At 36.0% G+C, this 26,035-nt stretch overlaps 1 protein-coding gene across 1 annotated transcript in view; it reads right to left on the bottom strand.

Annotated features, from left to right (window-relative positions):
• lrrc1 (leucine rich repeat containing 1) overlaps window positions 1–26,035 on the bottom strand; it is a 59,517-nt gene that overhangs the window by 15,981 nt on the left and 17,501 nt on the right. Inside the window, exons 2-10 of the mRNA XM_039690643.2 lie at window positions 18,676–18,793; window positions 15,521–15,599; window positions 12,707–12,796; window positions 6,865–6,921; window positions 6,698–6,761; window positions 4,808–4,882; window positions 4,237–4,381; window positions 3,921–4,039; window positions 1,577–1,660 (exon numbers count right to left, since the gene is read on the bottom strand). Of these exons, the coding sequence (XP_039546577.2) occupies window positions 1,577–1,660; window positions 3,921–4,039; window positions 4,237–4,381; window positions 4,808–4,882; window positions 6,698–6,761; window positions 6,865–6,921; window positions 12,707–12,796; window positions 15,521–15,599; window positions 18,676–18,793 (831 nt within the window). The remainder of the gene's footprint in view (window positions 1–1,576; window positions 1,661–3,920; window positions 4,040–4,236; window positions 4,382–4,807; window positions 4,883–6,697; window positions 6,762–6,864; window positions 6,922–12,706; window positions 12,797–15,520; window positions 15,600–18,675; window positions 18,794–26,035) is intronic.

Genomic DNA, 26,035 nt, shown 5'->3' with positions numbered 1-26,035 from the left:
TTAACTCAAATAAGCATGACAAAATTTGTGACTATCATGTCCGGTTTAAAAAAAAATAATAATAAATAAATAAAATATCGGCCGATATATCGGAATATCGGATTTTAAAACCCTAAAATATTTGTATCGGTATCGGCCTTCAAAATCCTTTATCAGACGGGCTCTATCGTGCATCCCTAGTTATTAATCAATATTGATAATTCTTAAATAAATGTTTAATCAAATCATCATATTAGAGTGAATTCTGAAGGATCATGTGATTCTGAAGACTTTAGTAATTATGCTAAGAATTCAGCTTTGATCTGATCACATGAATACTGCATTTGAAAGTACAATAAAAATAGAAAAATTTCAATTGTAATAATATTCAACTATACATCTGTTTTTTTTTTTTTTTAAATTAAATAAATGCAGCCTTGGTGAGAAGATACTTGCTTTAAAAACAAAGAAATCAAACCAAACCAAAACCTTTGAACGATAGTATGCATGTACGTATGCATATATATATATATATATATATATACACACTCACTAAACTCAACTTAGAGGACACACTACCTAAACTTACAGGACAAATTCCCACTCCCTAAACTCGTTCTTCACCGAGCGCTTTATACAGAATTATCCGGGAGTGTTTGAAAGCAGGACCGGTCCGCTGATAGACGCCTGCTTGTGGTTTCGAACACTCACGGTTCAAAAATACTCTCAAACACTTCTGTGTGGGCTCACTGACCAATCACAACACACTGCTCCAGCCGACCAATCAGAGCACAGTGTGCTTTTCAGAAGGAGGGGCTTCAAAGAGACAGGAACTAAACAGAGCATCACTGACAGACTGGGAAGAGAGGAGCCGCAACAATGGAGAATAGCTAATCAACCTGTTCTAGCAAAGCCCAAAAACAATATCAAGACTTTGAAAAAGGGGCAGATTATGCCATCTAATCATAAACCACCACAAACCTATTAACAAATAAAATATTACAGCACTGTGACATCACAGACAATCAAAATAAATTTAAAACAGTAGATGAATAGTATTTTCTAAATGTAAAAAAGCATGAATTATAACACCATAACATTAAAGGTTTCTGGTCATTCATGTATAAATGACAAAAAAGAGCCTTGTTCAAGTCACACACACACACACACAAAAAGAAAAACTGGGACAAAACATCAAGGCCTTCAAGTCCTTCAGTGAAGGTAGCCATTAAATAGAAGCACATTTTAACCCAACGTAGGAGTACTTCAGCATTTCAGCTCAGAAATACCTGCAGGACGACCTTGAGACAAACTCTTATTCCACTCACTTAAAAAGTCTTGTTATAAACGTTAAAAGTAATGAGCAAACAGTTTGCAATACAAAACTTCCATTCTTGATACTGTTAAACATTTGGTGAACATTGTGAACCTGCTTGCAAAGTGAAGTCTAAATATATAGTGTATGAGTGAACAAGCAACAGCAAGAGAAACTCGTTCCAAGGATATCAGAGCAGAATTTGCTGTAGGCAAACTGAGAAGTGTGACCGTTTCACATGATAGTTTGCTGCCATCAAGCCTCTGTTTCCCTCTTTCATACCTCTTTCGGTAAAGACGTTAGTCGATTCCTATCACAGTTGAAGTTGGACAGTTTCTTCAGTTTTCCAATACTTCTTGGCAAATTCTGAGAGACAAAAACACACAGACGTTCAGAAATGACTTCACATCTACTGTCAGGGAGAAAGTACTGTCAGTTTATTAATATTTTTGTCTTGTTTCCAGTCCAAATATATAAAAATTCTTAAATCAAGATGCATTTACAAGATTAGTGAAATATCATAAGATATTATGTCTTGTTTCCTGGGTAAATAAATCAAAATTAAGCGAGTTGTTGCTTAAAAAGGCAAACTTATCTATCAATGACGTAAGAAAAATCTTAATTCAAACAAAAAATGATTATGTTTCTTACCCCATTGGCAGATTGTGCTTGTAATAATGTAATGTTAAGTAATTAAGTACTGTAATTGAATTAAACCTTTCCCTCAAAGTAAATTAAGGGATTACTCTTAATTTTCTGTCATTTAATTACAGTTACTTCTCATGTAACAAACTGTATAGACTACCGTGTTGAATAATTATCTATAAAACAATAATGGATTTAAATTCAAACTTACTTAAACATCTAATAATGAAAACTTCTCCCTTTTAATACTTTGGTCAGTTAAAGAATAATTTTTTATTTGAAATAATTAAAAGAGCAGTTTCATGTCTGTTTCTGCACTTCATTTTATTCTAAATGGTTTTAATTTACTGTATTTTATCTTTATCATAATTTTTATTTTTCATTATTTCTTATTTTTTATTCTAAACTGTTTTAATTATTCTGATTTATTTTGATTATTTTAATTTCTTCTATGTAAAGCACTTTGAATTGCCATTGTGTATGAAATGTGCTATATAAATAAACTTGCCTTGCCTATCCTTGTATTGTTCAACTGGTCGAGGTTGATGATATGAGATTTAGAAAGTACTTAGTAATAAGTAATGCAATACTTTTTAGATGTAATTATCCTGTTGAAGATGTAATTACAAGCTAGTAATAATTACTTACTAGTAGTAACTTACCCAACACTGAAAATATTAAAGCTTTAACTCATTTTTACCCGTTAACATTTTCCTCACAAAAACGTTTCTCGTTTCTATTTACTTCCTTTTCAGTAGAAAACCAAATGACCAAAAGGTACCCGTGGACGCTTGTTTCCACCACTGAATAAAACATTTGAAATGATAATTGCGACTTTTTATCTCACAATTGCGAGTTATAAGGAAAAAAGACTTTATAACATGCATTTTATATCACTCAGCTCTGACATAAAAAGTCGCTAGGGAAATTCCCTATTCTATTTTTTGTTCTGTGATGGAAACAAGCGTTCATAGGGACCAAACATATAAAGGATCATATATATATAAAATGTAAAAAAAAAAAAAATTAAAATAAATTTAAAATATTAAAGGAGTATTACTTAACACATTAATCTGACTGACTTTTTTTATTACTTCCCTTGTAAACTGCTCAGATTGCAGAAGACGACTTTTTTCCACAGAATTGCGACTTTATTTCTGACAATTCTGACTTTATATCTCGCAATTCTGACTTTAAAACTCAAGATAGCAACTTTATTACTCACAATTCTGACTTTATATCTCGAGATAGCGACTTTATATCTCGCAATTCTGACTTTATATCTCGCAATTCTGACTTTATATCTCGCAATTCTGACTTTATATCTCGCAATTCTGACTTTATATCTCGCAATTCTGACTTTATATCTCGAGATAGCGACTTTATATCTCACAATTCTGACTTTAAAACTCAAGATAGCGACTTTATTCCTCACAATTGTGACTTTATATCTCGCAATTCTGACTTTATATCTCACAACTCTGACTTTATATCTCGAGATAGCGACTTTATATCTCACAATTCTGACTTTATATCTCGCAACTCTGACTTTATATCTCACAACTCTGACTTTATATCTCACAACTCTGACTTTATATCACGCAATTCTGACTTTATAACTCGAGATAGCGACTTTATATCTCACAATTCTGACTTTATATCTCACAATTCTGACTTTATATCTCGCAACTCTGACTTTATATCTCACAACTCTGACTTTATATCTCACAACTCTGACTTTATATCTCACAACTCTGACTTTATATCACGCAATTCTGACTTTATAACTCGAGATAGCGACTTTATATCTCACAATTCTGACTTTATATCTCACAACTCTGACTTTATATCACCCAATTCTGAATTTATTCCTCACAATTCTGACTTTATATCTCGAGATAGCGACTTTATATCTCAATTAAATTAAATTCAATGAAAATATTCTAGGAGTATAGGAGATGGGGTCGGGAGCGTAACTCACCACCAGCTGGTTGTCCGTCAGCACCAGTTCGGTCAGGCTTTCACAGTTCCCGATGCTCTCCGGCAGCTGAAGCAAACGGTTCTGATCCGCTTTCAAAATCGAGAGCCGTCTTAATTTTCCTAAGGGAAAACATTACAATACTGCTTAAAAAAATCAATCATCACACATGTATGGAATCTGGAGTGACTGCAGATGTGTGTATGAACTGGAGCAAGCGTAGATGAGTGTGGAAGCTGAGGTGTGTGTGTGAGCTGAGCTGAGCTGAGATGTGTGTGTGAGCTGAGGTGTGTGTGTGTGTGTGTGTGTGTGAGCTAACCGATGCCCTCCGGCAGCAGGTCGATGAGGTTCTGGGACACCAGCAGATCCGTGAGGCAGAGCAGGTTCCCCATCTCATCCGGGAGATGCTCCAACTTATTCTCAGATACATCCAGACACGTAAGGCTTCTCAAACTACCCAGCTCCTGAGGCAGAGAACACACACACGTAAACACACATGCAAACCCAAAGCACACAAAAAAGCATCTAGGATCCCGAGGAAGTCGAGTATCTTGTTCTTGATGAATCGAGAAGAACTCAAATCAAGTGTGTATGAAGGAGCAGAGCACATACCTCTTCATCAGACATACGTTCAGAAAAAATTAATGCAACAAACTTTTGGTAACACTTTCTAGTCGGTTATGAGCATGCATATTGAAAAAACAAAAGCATGATCAATAATTATGAAAAATAATATAAATGTAACTAAATGTCTTAATGAGACTTTATAAATAGATTTAGGGAACAGTAATACTTATAAATAAGTGTAAATGGGGGGCTATAATTCATTATAAGCATGCAGTTCACAGAACTAGTTTTTGAAGATGACGAAGGTTTGAGGAAGACTGTACCGCTGGTATTTCAGACAGCTGGTTCCCGTCCAGCCACAGGTCCTTCAGGCTGACCAGACAGCCTATCGTCTCCGGCTGCAAGACAACACGTTTGAGTTCAGATGAGCATCACCAGCAAACACACACACACACCAGAATGCAGGTCAGCGCCAAACATTCGGGAAATGCATTCCAGTGCAGGAGCCTGAGAACACAGTCACGCTACTGAAACCAAATCATTACAGTAATGTGTGAATCTCAAGAGATCTGCCAAAACATCTTTCACATCGCTTAAATATAGCATGAAGAAAAATATTTTTGGAGCATTTTTATAGGTCACCATGAAATCAAAATAGTGCAATATTTCAGTGTTTATTACAAATGCATTTGTCTACGCGCATCATTGTTTTATATGACTTGAAGCACATTTTCTCCAAATTCATGTTCTTGTAATGCAAAAACCCCCAAAAAACCAATAAAATCAATATATATATATATATATATATATATAAATTAGTAAATAAAAAGTAAATAAAATATAATTCACATAATTCCTTTATTCCAAATAAGAAAATATTCTAAATATATACATATATAAGCTATAAAATAAAATATAATAAAGTATATTATAAAATATAATAATAAATTAATTAAAATAAAATAATATATATATATATATATATATATATTATTTTAATTTATATATATAATAATATATAATATAATATAAATTAATATATACTAATATATATATATATATAATGCATGTATGTCTAATAAATAATATAATATAAACATACAATTTTATATAAACATAAAAGACATTTTTTATAATAAATTAATATTTAATTAATAAATACATAAAATGTAAAATACTTGTTCATCATTGGTAGTATTTCACATCATTCCTTTATTACATTTTTTATTTTTCATGTCATGAAATTAAAAAGGCCTTATTCATGAAACACGAGCAGAATAAATTGTTAAGCTGTTCGTAAGTCCTTTTGACATAAATTTTCATGAATGTGTTTATATTTTCACAATGTCGGTGACCGCATTACGAGCAGATTAAAATGTACTTTTCCCAAGTAATTTATGAAGTGTAACATGACTTTGAATGACTGTAGACTCTCAACTGCTCAATGTGAACTTTGTTTTCTAGTTCACTTCAATTAAATGTCGTTATATTTTTTAAAGCCTAATAAATCTTCACATTGATAGCTTTCAATTATACTGTATGAATGGCTATAATTAATGGCTAAAAATCTATTACATAGAGACTTCATTAGCTGTAATAAGACCAGTGATATTGGCCTTCTTTCATAATAAAGATGCCATTAAACAAATATTTAAAATATAGGCTATTGTCTTTATGTGGTTTTTAGATTAAGTTTGTGATTAAATGTGAAATTATTACAATATAAAAATGTATTAAAAACTTGAATGTTAGGAGTGATTAATCCTAATTAAAATCCTCACAAATTCTTTGGTTTAACAGCATCTTTTGCATATTTGTATAATTTTTGATTTTATTTTGTCTTTTGAACTATGCATGTATATTTTATGTAAAATATCTTAGTGGGGACAGTAATAAACAAAACAAAAATACATGCATTTTTATCCAATCCCTTTTATTTTGTTAGAATAATTAAGATTTCATAGATTCAAGAAAGGTGTATGCAAACTTTTGTACATGACTGTGTGTGTGTAAGTTTCATATACGTCTTCATGCAAAATAAACTTTATTTTTTCTTTTGACTGTAGGATTAAATGTGACCATCATATTCAACCCAATAATCCAGAGATGGCGTGACAGCTGACATAATCTAAACCATGTGTAGCCAAAGACATTATTATTATTATCTATTCTATAGTCATTTTAAAGCATGTTGTAAATATCTCAACACTTACCAAATTATATAGTTCATTGCTTCCTACATCCAGTTCTTCAAGTTTCTGAAGTTGAGACAGAGACCTGGTTGAAACAAAATGGAGAAAACATTCATTTATTTTTGACTTATGCACACACACACACACACACACTAAAACACACACATAGCATTATGATGTGCACTTACTCTGGTAAATATGTCAGCAAGTTCTCTCTGAGTTCCAGCGATACCAAGTTACAGAGGCTAGATGGAAACAAACAAACATTGCATAATTAATAAGTGTATATATACATTTAAACGTTAAATTTATAGCCAAAACGCTTTTCACATGTTCATCTGTGTGTGATGTTGCTGTTTGAGCATGAGAAGCTCCAGTTCTTCTCTATATCAGAGTCAGTGTTTCTGAACTCCTGAAACGCCTCCATTGTAGTCTTGAGTTTCTTCTGGGAACAAACATTACAATCTTCCTCATTATAATATTTAATGCGCATAATAAAGGGGCGGGGCCTGGTTGAGTTAGTCAGTAGTGTGTTAAACTGGCTTTAGGGGATTTTATGGTACTAAAAATATATTTAAGCTGTATTAATAATCCATTTATTCACTTTCTGAGCACAGAATTAAATTTCCAAATTAAACTGTAGAAAATCTTGAATGCTTTAGAGCAACAGACTGAAGTTACATCTCTTTTCAAAGAAGACACTTGGCAGATTATTGCTGAAAAGAAAGGTGTAAAGGAGTGTGTGTTAGGAGTGTAAAGGAGTGTGTGTTAGGAGTGTAAAGGAGTGTGTGTTACAAATGTGTAAAGGAGTGTGTGTTAGGAGTGTAAAGGAGTGAATGTTAGGAGTGTGTAATGAGTGTAAAGGAGTGCATGTTAGGAGTGTAAAGTAGTTTGAGTTAGGAGTGTAAAGGAGTGTGTGTAACTTAGGAGTGTAAAGGAGTGTGTGTTACGAGTGTAAAGTAGTGAGTCTTAGGAGTGTAAAGTTGTGAATGTTTGGAGTGTAAAGGAGTGTGTGTTAGGAGTGTAAAGTAGTGCATGTTACAAATGTGTAAAGGAGTGTGTGTTAGGAGTGTAAAGTAGTGTGTGTTACTTAGGAGTGTAAAGTAGTGTGTGTTAGGAGTGTAAAGAAGTAGGGGGTCGACCGATATGTGATTTTCAGGGCCAATGCGATACCGATTATTACAAATCAAATAGACCGATAACCGATATTTTGGACCGATATATATATATATATATATATATATATATATATAATAGCCTATGTCTGGTGTAAAACTGTAAATTAATGTCAAAATTAAGAAACAAATACATTATTTAAATGATTTTAAACATATCTTTGAATCTGAGAACTGTTATTAATAATAAAAATAATAATAATAATAATAACAACAACTTGTAAAAAAGTGCAGGGAACACCCAGCATCATTCTGTAAACATTTTGTAAAACTTAAAGACTATATTTTAATGTTTAAATAAAATTTTAGTAATCAAAAAGCATAATTAAAATCATCAAAAATTAAATTTTTAGGGCTTTGTGAAAAAACAAACTTTTATTTTGACGGGTTGCCATGGAAATCTTGAGTTGTCCATTTGTCTATGATATGACGATAAGGTTTCTCAGTTGAAGCATTAAAAATCTCATTAAGTGACTAAGCGACTCTGGAGATGATGTTTATGCAATCATAATAAATAAAATCAATAAAAAATATATCAAAAAAAAAAAAAATCATGGGTGGAATAATGGCAGGACTCTCTACACCTCTGATGAGCGCCCACCTGTGCATACACACTTTAGTCTTCAAATCACTTGTTGTGCTTTTCCTTGTCTATTAGATTAAAGCATCACCAACACAGGCCTACTTATTCATAATCTTCAGTTCAAAAATAAGATCCACTGGGATACGGAGCATCTATCAGAGGCGGGGCGTTGAGGCAAGTATACACACACACACACACACATCCTGAGATGGCAATCTGCTAGCGTGTTTCGTCAGCGTGTGATACACAGTCCAGTTGGTTTATTCCAACGTGTCCAGGGCGACTTCTGCCATTTAAAGCAATACCTACACCAAATAAAGCACCAGACTACAGGAGGGCGAGCGGACTTCCCCGTTCAGCACAAACACATTTCTTTCAGGGTTAAAGGTTTTAATTTTCCAGTGGACTGATCCAAAAACAAATGAAAAGAGTAAGAGGGAAGTGTGTCGCTGACCTCTTCAGTCGGTCGGCTTGATTTAGAGGACGGGAAACGCTGTGATTTCTCACTGTAACTATACGGGAATTTAATCAACCGGCAGAAGGGACGAGGTTTCAGCAAGCTTTCAGACGTCTGCAGCTCAAGGCTACACACACACACACACACACACACACACTAATCAGGTTTGTCTCCTGAAATGAAAACAAAGAGAATGAAAGAGGATTATTGGTCGAGGCTGTGGCGAACGGGATATTTCAATTCCACAAAACAAAGCAGTCATAATAACTTTTTGCCATCATTGAGATGTCGCATTGATGCACATTTGTGTTTCTGTCGACTCTTCGGAGGACGATCGGCCGATACGGTTGTGTGATGCGTGTGTTCACTGAGAGATTAAAGATCATAAGGCAGTATTAAGCACTCTGGGATTGATATCTATACAAATCTGGAGTCGCTCTGCCTCTTCTCTCTTCATAAAGCCAGATTAAACCATCGACAAGGAAAGGAAACCTCTTTTATTTTATTTTGTTTTAGGCATTGTGATTGTGTTTAAGGTCATGCTTTGACTAAAACTGCCATTTTTGTGTTTGTATACATATAAATAAAAAAGAAAATTGCCCAAAATTTGCATAAGCCCATTCATAGGGGGGTGCCTTCAGATCAGTCGGACGTGGCTGTGATTACAAGACGTAAAAACGATATAAATACTGTTCGTTTTCTCACACAAACCGCTCGTTTCGAGTTTTAGGCCATTTACAAGTCATTAAATCATGTTTAATCTGGACTTCTCTGTGCATGCTCTTTGAGGTGGTGACCATAGACCTCCATTATATGACTGACAGACAACAACAGTTTGATATCAAAATTGAAAATACTGTGGAAACAAAGTACAAAACTACATCTTGGGTGCCCTTGAGGTAAGATAAAACATACCAAAAATTAATTTCAAAGTGAACTATCCCTTTAAGAGAGACTTTTTTATGTGATGAAATTGTCCCAGTCGGCCGTGAACAACAGACAACATCGTTGTGTTTATTATAAGTGCGCTGTGGTTACAAGACGTAAAAACGATATAAATACTATTCGTTTTCTCACACAAACCGCTCGTTTCGTGTCTTAGGCCATTTACGAGTCATTAAATCATGTTTAATCTGGACTTCTCTGTGCTGCTCTTTGAGGTGGTGACCATAGACCTCCATTATATGACTGACAGACAAGAACGGTTTGACCTAAAAATATCAAAATTGAAACGACTGCGGAAACAAAGACACCTACATCTTAGATAAAACATACCAAAAATTAATTTCAAAGTGAACTATCCCTTTAAGAGAGACTTTTTTATGTGATGAAATTGTCTCAGTCGGCCCTGAACAACACACAACATCGTTGTGTTTATTATAAGGGCGCTGTGGTTACAAGAGGTAAAAACGATATAAATACTATTCGTTTTCTCACACAAACCGCTCGTTTCGTGTCTTAGGCCACCATCTTACATTTACGAGTCATTATATCATGTTTAATCTGGACTTCTCTGTGCTGCTCTTTGAGGTGGTGACCATAGACCTCCATTATATGACTGACAGACAACGGTTTGACCTAAAAATATCAAAACTGAAACTACTGCGGAAACAAAGACACCTACATCTTAGATAAAAACATATCAAAAATAAATTTTAAAGTGAACTATCCCTTTAAGAGAGACTTTTTTATGTGATGAAATTGTTCATCGTTGTGTTTATTATAAGTGCGCTGTGGTTTATCAGCCGGGAAAAGAATCACTGTGAAATAGATTATAACGATATCTCTCCTCTGTGCCGCTATCATTACAGTTACGGTGTGTAATCTGCTATTCGTCCTTCGTTTGGCCAGGCGTTTACTTGGAAAATGATCTCACTGTTCATAAAATGAAACACTTTCTGCAGGGTCAGACAGAGACAGACGGACGACAGGCACGGAAGAGGAAATTACACCGGAAATGAAGAGAGCTATCGAATCACATAAGGGAGAGAAAACAAAAGTTACCCAGACGCTTCCCAGATTTCAATCTGAATGAAGGAGTGAATGCTGAGGTGATATTACCATACCGAGAAACACACATGCTTGCGGACTGTTTTCAGGAAGCAATATGTCGTCCTGGAGATAAACTGTGTCATGGAGCAGATAAAGAAATACAGACAAACGTCGACTAAACTACAAAAACCACTGAGTGAACATATTAGAAATGTCCCTGAGGAGGATTTGTTTTTAAAGTGCCCCTATTAGGTTGCTAATGCTGTTCTGGAGTCTCCTATAACAGGTTTACATGCATCCTAGTTAAACAAACAAACCAAAAACACTTTAATTTTCTCATAATCTCCACTGCAGAATCAGCTCTTTTCTAGGGCTGGGTATTGGCACAAATTTCACAATTCGATTCGATTTTGATTCACAAGCTTGCAATTCGATTCGATTTCGATTCAATATTGATTATTTTGGATATCAGTTACAATAAATGGCAAATTTTCTCAAGGAAATCAAATCTCTTAACTAAAGCTGTAAACTATGGGAGTGTAGTTGTAGCCAATAGGCTTCATTAGCCTAATATGAAGGTAATATATATATATATATATATATATATATATATATATATATATATATACTAGGGCTAGGCAACGATTAATCGCGATCAATCGCATACAAAATAAAAGTTTGTGTTTACATAATGTATGTGTGTGTGGTGTGTATAATTATTTTGAATATATAAATACACACACATGCATTTATATATTTAAGAAATATACTGTATATATATTTATACATAATTTATATTTAATATAAATATTATTACTTTAAATTAGGGCTGTGCAAAAATTAATTGCGATTAATCGCATCCAAAATAAAAGTCTGTGTTTACATAATATATTTGTGTGTGCTGTATATAATTATTTTGTATATATAAATTACACACACATGCATGTATATATTTAAGAAAATGTGTTATTCATATATGAAATATTTATATTTATATAATATGGATTATGTATTTATAAATATATACAGAATTTAAGTGCAAATAATTCTTAAATATATACATGCATGCATAGGTATTTATATATACAAAATAATTATATACAGCACACACAAATATATTATGTAAACACAGACTTTTATTTTGGATGCGATTAATCACAATTAACTTTTGCACAGCCCTACTTTATATATTAATAACACATTTTTCTTAAATATAGACCTGCACGTGTGTGAATTCTTTTATACAAAATAATTATACACAGCACACACACATGTATTATGTAAACACAAACTTTTATTTCGGATGCGATTAATCACGATTAATCGTTGCCCAGCCCTAATTTATACATAATATTAATTAATAGAGTATATACATGCAAATATTTCTAAAATATATAAATGCATGAGTGTGTATTTTTTTATATACAAAATAATTATATACACTACTCACACATATATTATGTAAACACAAACTTTTATTTTGGATGCGATTAATCGTTACTCAGCCCCATCCCCTAAATGCGAATTTTGTCATTGTTTTGGAACACATCCGCTTATTCATAACCTTCAGCCTTTAACGAAACTGATCTGAAAATGTGGATCAACTGTCCGAGATCAGAGTCCTCGTTTTAGATCATCTCGTGATGATTATTAATGTAGCTATTCAGAGCTTTTCAGATACTCATACAGTAAGTGGAAGAAAGATGTCACGCCTAGTGTGGATAACAGCAAATGAAGTGAGGCCATAATATAAATCAAACCCTGCTGATATATCATAAGAGAAAATATCCCTAAGAAATGAAATAAGGAGAAAAAACACTTACTTTCCAATGTTGTCTGGAAGTGCTTGTAAAGAAATGTCATTGATGGAAAGGCATGTTAAATTCTGTAAGTCCGAAAAACTTTCTGGCAACCTGAAACAAAAAACAAACAAACATAAAACTCACAGTTCACACTGGGAATGACGGATAGATAAATAACTGATCAAGTGAATCCGCTCCGGTGGACAGACAGGATCACTCAACTACTCTAAATCAATGATAACATTAATCATGAACAAAACTTGCTAACAAGAAAGGTCTGCCAGTAAACTAAGAGAATACAACAGGAGTCAAGCATTGTATAATCCAGCAAAATGGGGAACAAATTGGCAATCTGGGCCAGTGTATCCAGTGCTAATGCATAACGCATGATCCGTCAAGCACAGCTAATGGGATGTCGTCAATACACCGTATTTGTGTGGTGAATTACACTTGCAATTAAAGGGGAACTTGGCAACTATTTCAACTTAAAAAAATCATTTGGATGGTTCCCAGGTGGAAAACCACCCTCACAACATTGGGACTAAGGGAATCCAAGATGGCTGCACCCTGTGAATACTAAGTATGAATCGTTTTCATTGTTTTTGGACCGCTTTGGTTGTTTAAATGACGATTTTAATCACTCGTATTACTGTAATACCTTACGGCATCCGTATTGGAGGTCTTCACGGGTCCACTTGGATCCGAAAACCCGAGGTCCGACCCGAGAGGGTTCGGGTTCAAGTGTCTCGGACACGGGTCGGGTTCGGGTTACTTAAAATAAATATGCCTTTTCCAAATGGACCCGAGAAGACCCGAATTATTTTAAACAATGTTGGGCATTTAACAAAATTCAGTATTTAAAACAACTCTGACCGTTCGGACTTTTTTTAAGTGAGAGAGCGAATCCGCGCTTTTACGTGCAATGGGATATAAGCATAAGCACGGTTGCCACCGCATTTATTTACTCAGTTGCTCGCTCCACAAAAACCAACCCCTCCATTTGCAAAGAAGAACTAGTGCGCCATCATGTGGAGGGATGTTTGACTACATGCAAGTATTTGAATTGTCGTTTAGCCAGGCCTGTCAATCAATTTTAAAAATACGCGACACTGTCAGACAAGCACAGAGACGATAAAACAGATATTGCGAAAAAAGAAAAAAACGAATATGTAGAACGGAAACATCCAGGGTCATCCTTATCAACAATGATTTGTGAGGGGAAAAAAGACGTGCAGTTAAATGCGTTGATGTAATAACGTTACCATATTAAGATTTGATTCAGAACGTCCAATTTGACTGCTATTGTTGTTCTAATGCCCTGTTTTAATCGCATTTTATCTAAACAACTTTGCAACAACGGGTTTGTAGGCTAAATAACACAATTTTAGTAAAAGTCAATGACTGGTAGAATTTGAATGAAAATCTGTAGGCCATTTTAAAAAACAGCCATCGGTAAATTTTACCCTGAGGTGGTTCTAATCATCGTGGTCCGGTAAATAACATTATGCCAAATGTTATAGGACGTAAAGGGTTACAGTGATGTGTGATTGATATTTTAGCACTCAGCGTGCACTTGCGCGTCTATGTTAAGCGCATTTTTGAGAAACGCAGAGCTGCAGGCTGTGCACACTGTAAATGCCGTTTACGTTCCAAAAATCTGACTAAAGGATTGCCGTAAAGCAGCATCTCTGGTCGTACGATGTGTATTGACATTTTAAAAGACCTTTTAAAGCAAAAATCTAACACCCAACAATGTGTAATTTCATCGCATCTTGTTTCGAATACAACATTCGAATTATTACTAGACGAAAAATTATATCCTGAGAAAAGTGGATTTTGAGGGGTATATCTCCATAGACCTCCATTGACTCTGCACTCGTCATGTGAGCGCCCTCATGTGGACCCAGAGTGGAACTGCAACCAGTTCAGGAGCCGGAAGTTTACTGAGGTCTACTGCGTTTTCGTTTCAAAACGGAGAATTAAAACGAATACGATCTCCGTCCACACCAGCGTTTAATCTGCGTATTAGAATTGATCTCCGTCCACATTAAAACGGCTGAAAACGCGGATCACGTGACCATTCACCAACACTGGGGCATGTGCGTTCCGGTGTAAACAGGCAATGGATTGAATATTCCTCAGATTTGATGAAGAAGAAAGTAACGTTAGCTACCTGATGCGTGGCGGCCAAATCAGGGAAGGACACGTCATGACTGATGACACCCAATCATAGAGCCGAGCGTCAGCCTCTGCGTCATCGTTTCTAAACTCCTCCGTTTTGTCGCGTCTTCACTAAAACGCCCTCCGGAGATTCAAAACGAAAAACGGAGCTGCAGCGTTTCTAAACTTCTCCGTTTTAGGTCTTTGTTTTTTCCGTTTTAATCTGGACGGGAGGTGCAAATGTAGCAAAAGGTCTCCATTTTTAAACGAAAACGCAGTAGTGTGGGTGGAGCCTGAGAGTGGACGTTCTCCCCTTATTAGACTCTCTCTGGTAGACGTAGCTACACACGATAAAGTTGGCTGGCTCCGATAATAACAAATGCACATGAGCAGCGACGGGACGAGGACGCGGCACGACAGTGTTGTGAAATATACGGCCCACAGCTCTAGGGGGCGCTAGTCGCGAAAACATGCGACGACAAAAGGGAAAATCAGCGAAGAAATGGCTAGAGTTGCCAAGTTCCCCTTTAAGACTCGTTTAAAGAAGCGCCCAGGCCCAATGCAGTAATAATATATTTTATAATATTTTCTGCAATAAAACACCATATATTAGGCATTTTAAAATGATATGTCCATAGTTATGCAAAATTAGAATATGAAATGCACGTCAATTACCTTGTCAAAGGATTTCCACTAAAATCTGCTACTTGGAGGGTTTTACAATATGAAATGCTTTCAGGGAGTTCCATAATGTCTGTGAGGAAAAAGAGGGAACACATTTAATCCACTTACAACAATAAAAATCATGCAATATTTAAAGCGATAGCTTTGTACTGAGACCTCGAGAGCTGCCCATGTAGGCGTACACCATTTCCCCATCTAGCTCAACATTTTACATTTTTGTAGTTTGTAGAGCATTGTTGGCGATCTGTCGCTGCATGACTTCAACAATCTTTGTGGATTTTTTTTAACTATCTCAATTTAATCAACAAAGCCATATCTTGTAGAGTAACGCCATTAAAATGACATATTTAAACCTTTTTTCCTTTGAAAAAACTCTTCATGCCTCAAAAGATTGTGTATGTAACTCGACACCCTTTCCTCATTTAGTATGCGCGGTTCTATGAATATGTAGATGAGCCCCGCCTCCACTCACTCACTCAGAGATCCACTGGTTGACGATCACACTGGTTGATCTGATTGGTTACAACGTCGTTTGTGACGTCAGAAACACCAGCGATTTCACACCGTGTTTTTGAGACTGTCTTTGGTTCACTGCAGTTTTAAGGAGGAAATACTCAGCAATGCTGTCGACTCATGAACTTACACATGGTTTGTGTTAAAGCGTATTAAAAACACCACATACACACATAAACAACATTAAAAGCTGGATTTTCACCACGGGAGACTTTAAGGAGTTTGAGAGCATTGGGAAACTGACTATCATCCACAGTGCTAAAATACCAGCAGCATTTCAGGCTTTACCCAGCCGTCCAATCACAGTGGAGGAGGGGCGGGACCAAAACCAAACCGGCCAACCGGCCCATCCTGATAAAACAATGACAACAACGGGAAACAAAAAATTAAAACAAAGGCCGGAGCAAGTACGTAACATTGTGTATTGTGTATTTTTCAGCATGACTTCTGTAATTCTGTAGCTTTAATTAAGTCAGTGGGTTTAATATAGAGAGCTATACGAATATAGATCACCCTTTCTCTTTTTTCAAACACCGAACTTTAAAACTCATTGACTTTTTTTGTTCATTCTTGAATTGAACTTTTGCCTGTTTGGTGATTCCATAAATTATTAATTATGTTAAAAGAAAGAGAAACGAGTAGCGCAGATATTTTCTTGGAAAATGTTGTAATCTGAGTTTTCATCAGGAATTACTCTAGTGAACATGACTAAAGGAGTAGTTCACTTTAAAAAAAACTTTTTCTGATAATTTACTCACTCCCATGTCATCCAAGATGTCCGTGTCTTTCTTTCTTCAGTCGAAAAGAAATGAAGGTTTCTGATGAAAACATTCCAGGATTTTCTCCATTTAATGGACTTCAATGGGAACCAAACGGTTTAAGGTCCAAAAAGACAGTTTCAGTGCAAACTGTTCAAAGGGCTTTAAACGACTCCAGACGATGAATAAGGGTCTTATCAAGCGAAACGATCGCTCATTTAATAAATAAATAACAAAGTTTAAGTTTTATAAGCTCAAATGCTCGCCTTGCTCTGTTCTGTGATGCGCGTTCGTGACTCTCCTGTTCAAACTCGTTCATCAGAATGAACGAATCTTTTTTCGAGTCATGACTCGAAGGGTTCTTGATAAGACTCTTATTCATCATCTGGAATCATTTAAAGCCCTTTGAACAGTTTGCACTTAAACTCTCATTCGGACCTTGAACCGTTTGGTTCCCATTGAAGTCCATTATATGGAGAAAATCCTGGAATGTTTTCATCAAAAACCTTCATTTCTTTTCGACTGAGGAAAGAAAGACATGGACATCTTGGATGACATGGGGGTGAGTAAATTATCAGCTAAAGTGAACTACTCCTTTAAATTAAACATTAGTTGAAATAATTTGGTCAGCTTCAACAGAAGCATACATCCCATCGATGGACAACCCCACAGCTCACAGGAGGTCTGTCTTTATACGTTTTTATCAAAGTCAAACGCCTTTAGAGAAACTGATGGGATTTTTACTTCCTGAAGCCAACTGGTGCGCTCTGTTTGTTGCTACAAGAGTTTGGAAAATATCCAATATTTCAATAATGTGTTTGCCTGCCATAAAAAGGAGCCGTAACTAAGAGAGACCAGAGTTCAACTAGAATGAGATGTCAATTTATAAGCCAGGCACTTCCCAGGTAACTGTTCTTAAAGGGACAGTTCACACATGCTCATGTCATTCAAAATATATAATATATACAGTCAATACCAGATATAATGTTTGATAGTGTTTTACAAGTGTGTGCAGGACACTATAGTTAACGTATGTAAGTGAGGAGATCAAAATAAAGTAAACTGTGACATATTACACCCAAATATTCTTCATGCAGTGACTAGCAGTGACATTTACACACAATGATTCGGACACTTTGAGCTGATCATGTTTTGCTGAAGTGTGTTTCTGTAAGTGCTAATGCTCTTTTTATATGAACATGAAGCATTGCTTGGTCACTGGTTGAGCTAAACTGGTATTATCTAATTGTGTAGTTAAATTTAACATCTGACAGATATTCAACATAATTCATGTGTGAGGACTAAACCAGTCAAATATCCACTGAGTTTTGCTCATATTTATCACTATTTCCTAAACTATAGCCATTAAACTGTGATAATGTGAGAAATGTTGTAGGTGTCTGAATACATTTTGTTTTGACTGTATGTTTTAAACAACATTTGGACCCCATCGACTTTCATTGTATGAAAAACAACAATACATTGTTTGAAACATCCTCTTTGGTGTTCATACTGTAGAAAGTAAGTAATAAGTAAGTCACACAGATTTATAGAGGCATGAAGGAGAGTAAATGGCAGAATTATAAAGAAGATACAAACCACGAGAGACCACAAACCATGAAGTCTAGGCTAGTTTTAAAGACGGCGCTTGAACAAATACAGTAAAAATAGCCGAAACGAAAGCTAAATTTGGGGCGTGGATGTGCTGGGAATTACTATGAGCGGCGCTGAAGTGACGGTGTGTGTAATTGCTGAGCACAGAAAACCAGCCGCTGAGATATGTTGGGCGTATGCTGGGCAAGACACACACGAGGCCAAAGTTTCTCACACACGTACGCTGATTAAACAGTGTGCTGACGAGCAGCGAGCGCTTACCGTTGCGGGAGATGTCGAGCTCCACGAGCAGGTTGAGGTTCGCTATATCCCCCGGCAGACGCTGGATCTCGTTGTCACTCAGGCCGAGCTTTCTCAGCTTCGTCAGATTGAAGAACGGCTGAAACAGAGCAAGAGACAAGTTCAGTGCTATTGCGGTTTGGATTAGCGACGCAAAATCAAAAGCAGCTCACTTTTAAAAAAAAAATGCTGATGATTTACTCGCCGCCATGTCATCCAAGATGTCCATGTCTTTCTTTCTTCAGTCGAAAAGAAATGAAGGTTTTTGATGAAAACATTCCAGGATTTTCTCCATATAATGGACTTCAATGGGAACCAAACGGTTCAAGGTCCAAAAGACAGTTTCAGTGCAAACTGTTCAAAGGGCTTTAAACGACTCCAGACGATGAATAAGGGTCTTATCTAGGAAGCTTGGAGTCATAACTCGAAAAAAGATTCGTGAGTTTGAACAGGAGAGTCACGAACGCGCATCACAGAACAGCTGCAAGGCGAGCATTTGAGCTTATAAAACTTAAACTTTGTTCTTTTTTTTTTAATCGTTTCGCTTGATAAGGCACCTATTTCATCGTCTGGAATCGTTTAAAGCCCTTTGAACAGTTTGCACTGAAACTCTCATTTGGACCTTGAACCGTTTGGTCCCCATTGAAGTCCATTATATGGAGAAAATCCTGGAATGTTTTCATCAAAAACCTTCATTTCTTTTCGACCGAAGAAAGAAAGACATGGACATCTTGGATGACATGGGGGCGAGTAAATTATCAGCAAAAGTTTTTTCAAAAGTGATTAAGTTATTCAGCGAGTGATTTTCTCTGTCTTTTGTTCATGATCAGTTATTGTGATCTGCATATCATATCGTGATTTATACATTTGCAATATTTCGCTATATTGTGCAGCGCTAGGGCTAACTCCGGTGCAAAATGAACCGTTGGTCTAATAAAACATTGGTACCAAGTCGAGATTTGTTTTCATGATAATCGAATGTAAAGAGTTTTATCTCTAAAAACTGTTTAGCGTTATAATGCTAGTATATGGGGCACAGAGTAATGAAAAATAAAAACCGCTAGTTAACACCACAAATAGCCCCACACTAACACCGTAACATAATGAGGGTCCCTACATGCAAAACTACGTTCATGGTTCGTCTTGTCGAGACTGTTTTCCAAAGACTACTATAGCCCTACTGTGCACTTATGTATAAAACAAAGTCTCATTTGGTACAATTGCTTACATATGATGTACATATTGCAAAACAGTTTTGATGTGAATATGGGTACGGTTAGCACGGCTGGTATGGATAAGTTTAAGTGTGGGTCAACTACAGTGTACAACATAGTCAATTTGTAATTGCACTTACAGTACAAGAAGGTATTTTAACATTTAAGTACAATGTGAAAACATGTACACAATAAGTGTGTTGCATCAAAATATTCATTAAACTGTTAGTAGTTAAAAACACCCAATTTAAAACATCAAAATATTTTCTTTCAATAACTTCAGGTTTGGAATAACGAGGGTGAATAAATTACGCCATAATTTAAACATTTTGGCTGAACTATCCACAGCTTAGTGAATTAAAAAAAGATGACGGAAACATAAAAGACTTCAGGGATGAAAACAATGTTATTTAATATAAGTTTAATTGACAACTTGGAATACTAGATTATATTAGGCAGTACACACTGTTACTTTTTTTCTAATAACAATAAAGGGAACAAGTTGTCATTGTGCTCTCATAACCATAACACACACTTAGCACGTAAATCTCATTTATCATCTTGCATAAATAATGACTTTACATTCCCTGTTCAATATCGTGAAAAAAACATTGTAGGTCAAGTCGAGTGCACAGGTCATGGGTTATTCCTTCCAGAACATTTCTACATATGCAGAAATATTCTAAACATTTCCAATGCAAAGTTCAGAGAGGATTATGGGTCATTCTGATGCTCTACTGACTCACATTTGAGTATTATTGATGTGCCGGTCTAGAAACACCAGAAGCTTCCCATGCATGAGGGGTACAAACCCAACCGAGTGTCCCACGATCAATGCGCACAAAGACACAAAACTAGTTAAAAAGGTTAGCAAATGTCCAGTGGCCTGGCAAGAGCCGCTCAGTGTGGCTCTGTGATGTAATCTGCTGTTCATGTCGCTCTGACCTACTTGTTGAGTTCCTCCCACCTCTCGCTGGCACCATGGAGCATGCTGGGAAAACTGCATATTAAAGCACCCCATAAAACAGCACAATCACACCAACAGTGTTCAACACTACGAGACCCGATGCAGAGACGTAGAGCAGATCCGGTGTGCCGTGGGTCCGGTTACGCTCGCATTCACTTTTCCAATCCTTGATGGGAATCATTGGGAATTTAACATTCTGCTTCCGCTTGCACTGATTCTGTTAAAGGCGATTTCTAATGCTATTGTGACGACACTGTGCGAGTTCCCGATTGGTTTTCCTCATGCTAATTGCTAATTAGTTACAGCATAATGGTGCTTTATCATGAGGCCTTTATAACATTTTAATGACAAATTCAATTTGTACGACTGTAGATGAGGTCAAGAAAAATGTCATAATGGCCTCATGACCAACCACATGACAGTTTAATGTAATGTTAACCCATAAAGCTAAGTGGATTCTTAAAGGGTCACTTCACCCATTTGCATTAAGCTTTGTATTTTTAGAAACCCAGTCATATTTTTGAATGGTCATGGTTTATTCCCTTATTTTCCCCTGAGATGGGAGAAATAAGGATTTAAGTGTTTTATTTCCTGCTTATCGTGACATAAAAATCGTCATTTTGCGTCACGTTAAGCAGGAAGTCACATTTCATTGAAATGTCAATCAAACTACAATCATTAGCTCATTATTATTCAAGGGTGTGGCACCCACTCACCCACAGGCCTATTACAGATCAGTGGGTGGGACTTCACTTGCAGAAACTGAAATCAATATCCGCCATCTTGTTTGGAAGCTAAGCTAACAAGAGATATGTGGAGATATGAAGTTATGATAATGGAAGAAACTAAACATGATATGGAAGAAGAGGGTTTTAAAAGTCTGCTGCTCGAATCCGATGTTCGTGGCTATTTTTATGAGCTGCAGTATAGTTTAGAGCAGCTGAGGCTGATGGAGGAGCAGGAGACGCCCGGACTGGGTCGAGCTCGGCGGCCTGCTGTTGCCTGTACTCTCGCTGCGTGTCACGGCCTACGGACACAGAGTCCGTCTGCTGCAGATAATTTCAACGATGGCAATTTCTCCTGGAGGAAATCTCTGAATCAGACGAGCACACGGACGTTTGTGTTGTGATAGTTTCGCCTTCAGAACATCCAGGTATCATGCAGTAATTCACCATACAGAAATAAATACAAACGCGGAGAAATTCACTAACGTTAATGTGTTTACAAATGTAACGTGAACGGGGTTTGATGTTGTGTGAAGAAAGAGGCATGAACCGGCGAACATTTAAACATTTTAATAGTAAAATGAACAAATACAAAACGAAAGTAAGCCAGCGTTACACACAACAGAAACAAAACATAAAATCAGGCCTGTTTCTCTCTCGATCTGCCGTCGTCGCTCCCCATTTTATGCATTCGCTCCTTCTATTCGTGAGAGACGCACCGGCGCGCGCCGTTACAGGTGTCTTTCATTATCATCACTCACGCCACCGGCCTCGCGCAGCGCGCCGTTCTCTTACATCCCTCGCCCTCGATCGTCCTGCTCGCCACAGCCAACTAACTAGACATTTTGTCTGAAATGAATTTCAAACTCTTTACTCTGGTAACAGCTAATGTTAGCGTTGTAGACGGAAGAGTGTGTTTGCGTCTCTGTTTGCGCTGTTCCGGTGGGTGGGTTAGTGGGTGTGTCTTGCGGAGCTGTGCAATGTTGGGGAATTCTGGGAACTGTAGTTTTTTTAACACAAAGGCGCCCCTTGGTTATTTTCTGTCTTTTCTCAGTCTAGAGGGCACCAAATAAAATAAAAAAACTGATTTTACATTTCGACTACATATATGATCCACTTTCAATAAAGATTAATGTTGCAATGGGTGAAATGCTCCTTTAAGTTTGATCATTAATCTATATTTATGACAATTTATGTTGTCTTGTTGACCCCACCACAAGTTTTCATGACAAAGACACTGACAGGTTATGATGTATTGGTTTTTGTCAAGGTGTCATAACAAACACATTTTAAATAATGAAAAAACTTTAATTTGTACCAGGACAATAAAGAGGGCTCAAACATCTTTTTAGTTATGAGAGTCTCAGTCTGCATTACATTATCAATGGTGTTTTAGGATGCCAAACAATTATTATAATAATGTAATAATGATTTATAATTATTCCTATGACGTACTATAAAATCCATTTAGCCTATAAATGTACTATGTAAATGAAAATGAGTATTTCAAAAGTATATTTTAACCTACATTACACTATAATATAGGAAAATTAAAATACTTTTGTCCTAATTTCTTCACTTGCAAGAAATAAACCCTTGAGCTTTTATTTAGGAGAAAACACCAGCTGACCAGATGATCGCGTGAGCAAAGTAATCATGCAGCACAAACTGGATGCTATTCTAATGTCAGTTATTATAATGGCGCAACGCCATATCATGGTTTCAATTTTAGTTCGTTGGCAAAATATAACGCTAGAGACCTTAATGTTAGGTTTTACATTTTACATCTTTGCATATCTGTGTTGGGAAAAGGGAGAAGAGAGAGTTCGGCAAAAGGCGGATTCGAACTCGCGGTTCAGCGCATCAAAAAGCTGCTTTTAAGTACTTCACGCCCTATGACCTACGCCACTGAAGCCGTTTCGAGGCAGGCGTCTTTTTGGCTTAAAGACAGGCACTTAATGCAAATATATGCTCCGTTATACAAAAAAAAAAAAAATGTTTTCTTTCCTTAGCTTGGACCATGGCGAACTTCCAATAAATACATTTTATCAGACCGGCCCTCGCGGCCTCGAAACACCACCGGCCCACCGGGAAAACTCCCGACTCTCCCGATTGCCACTCCACTACTGGTAAAGACTCTTGTGAGATATGAAGGATGCTATAGGTACTCAACATTAATATGAGCCTGCCAGAAAATGTGTGTTTCATGAATCTTGTACTATTTAACATCCGTAATTAAACCAAGCTATTTACAGTCCTTCCAGAAAAACGCGTTTTGTTTTTTTTTGTGATGGTTGCGGGCAAAAATCCTTGATTATTCGGCCCGTTTTCTTAAAAATGCGATTGAATGTGCAGGATATTTATGCAATTTTATGCAATGAAACTTGCAAAAACTGCAGTTTGATGAAAAAGAAAGAAAACAGTGATTCCCCAACACCGTTCTCACTCGGCTCCTTAATGTAAAGAGTCATTTCTTATTACTTTATGATAAACAAGCATATGCATCACAGAAAGTGCTGAAATATTTCAGTTCAACTCTTGTTAATAAACACATCAAACTTACAAAACATTGATGAGTCAAACAAGTACTGTAGCTTTAAAAAAGGAATCAAATTTCTGTAAAAAATAATAAATAAAATATAAAAAAAACAAAGCGTGCTCATGTTTAACAGCGTTTAAATGATGTTCGCGTCGCGTAATTATGTCACTTCTTCTTAATGTCCCCATGGCAACAGGTTAGGTCACTTCATAATATTCCCATGGCAACGGCGGGAAATGGCGGCTCTTGTGTAAAGCAACTATATTAGTAAATGTAACATTTAAATATCATTTACAAATGTAATATAGTAAATCAAAACATTATGTTTTAGTAACGAGTTTAAATACTTTTAGAGTAAAGGTGGATTGTGTCTTATTGTCTGACGGAGAGCTGCTCGAAGCATCACTCGAAAGCAATCATTTTGTTGTTGATGGAGCAACAAGCTGACTTTGTATTGTATTGTTTTTGTCCTGTTGTGTAAATGTTAACCTCTTAAAGTTTAACCTCTTCTTGTTTGAGTCCATTCTGCTTCTCAATAACAGGATCTGCTTTTGCACAGTCCATGTAGAGTGCATTAGTGCCCAATACCCATCCACTTTTGCAGTGTTGGGTCTGGAAGTGTTTTTTTTTCTTTCTTTCATTCTATTTTTCCCATATGGGATTCACTAAAGTTTTAGAAGTATACACTTAGAGGTGAACCACAGCACATGAAAATAAAAGGTGCAAGACTATGCACTTAACCCTAAAACCGTATTCTGGACAAATGTGGGCAAAATAGTTTTAATTTATTTTTGATCTAAAAAAAATACTTCCCTTGATTTGCCTCCTGAACACACACATTTTTTTTTTAAAATCAATTCTACAATGTTAAGTGGGTAAAAAAAAAACGTCCTTAATCTTGTATTTGGGTCAAAAATGGGCATCCATAGAAATGAAAGGGAAAAACTTTAATTTAGAGCATTCTAAAATAAGCCAAAATAAGACACCAGGTGACAGCAAAGTCACTTCATCTTTAGGTTTTAGCTCTAAGAACTTATTGGAATGATATTTTAATGTAGTTTAAAAAAAATTTAAACATAAAAATAAGCATAATTTACATAGAAAATATGGTACTTTTTGAAGTAAATAAATTCAAAAATACCCCCAAAATAAAAAATAAAAAAACACCATAAATGAATAGGCAAAACTTTATCGAAGACAGTGTTATAACATTTATAATAAATAAAAAGTCCTCCACTTTGTCCACAATTACAGGATTAAGGGCTATAAAGTGAATACGGTTTGATGGCTACAGTGCTTTTATGAAGGAAAGAACTACAGTGAAGCATTGCGAATCAAACATTGTTGAATACAATGGAGAAATTTAAAATTTAAAGTTGATGATCATTGAAATCTATTGAAACAATATATTTTAAGGTTATTGCACAATATGCACACAAATATACAAAAGGTTTGATTATGACTGGGGACATCTTCTGTAATGTAGTTTTTCACCACAAATTAAATGTGATCATTAAAAAAAAATCAGTTAAACTTGGAAAACAAACCACCAAATAAACTTGGATTGAAGAGAATATTTTTTTTTCTATTATTATTCAGGTAAGCTTTACAACTCTGTTGGACATCCAGCAGAGAACAGTGTGAAATTGACTTCAAAAACTGACTGCTCTGAGATTCATGCAATAAATGAAAAATGCATTGCGTTTCACAGAGCATTTCAAACACAGACTTCCAAAGCATCTGAAGACCTTCATGGGGATTTACAGGAAGCCACAACAAAGGGGAGCAATTCTGGACATCATAGTGTCAAAAAAAAAAGAAGAAACAAATGCAAATAATTTCATATGCCTCAACTTGCATGGACAGTTAGAACTGAACTATGAGATTGATTTACACA

Source organism: Pimephales promelas, chromosome 11 (genome assembly GCF_988280905.1).
Source record: "Pimephales promelas chromosome 11, fPimPro1.hap1.1, whole genome shotgun sequence".
In the NCBI taxonomy this organism is placed as follows: Eukaryota; Metazoa; Chordata; class Actinopteri; order Cypriniformes; family Leuciscidae; genus Pimephales; species Pimephales promelas.
Note: the sequence above shows the minus strand (reverse complement) of the source record. Positions and strands in the feature narration are given on the sequence as shown.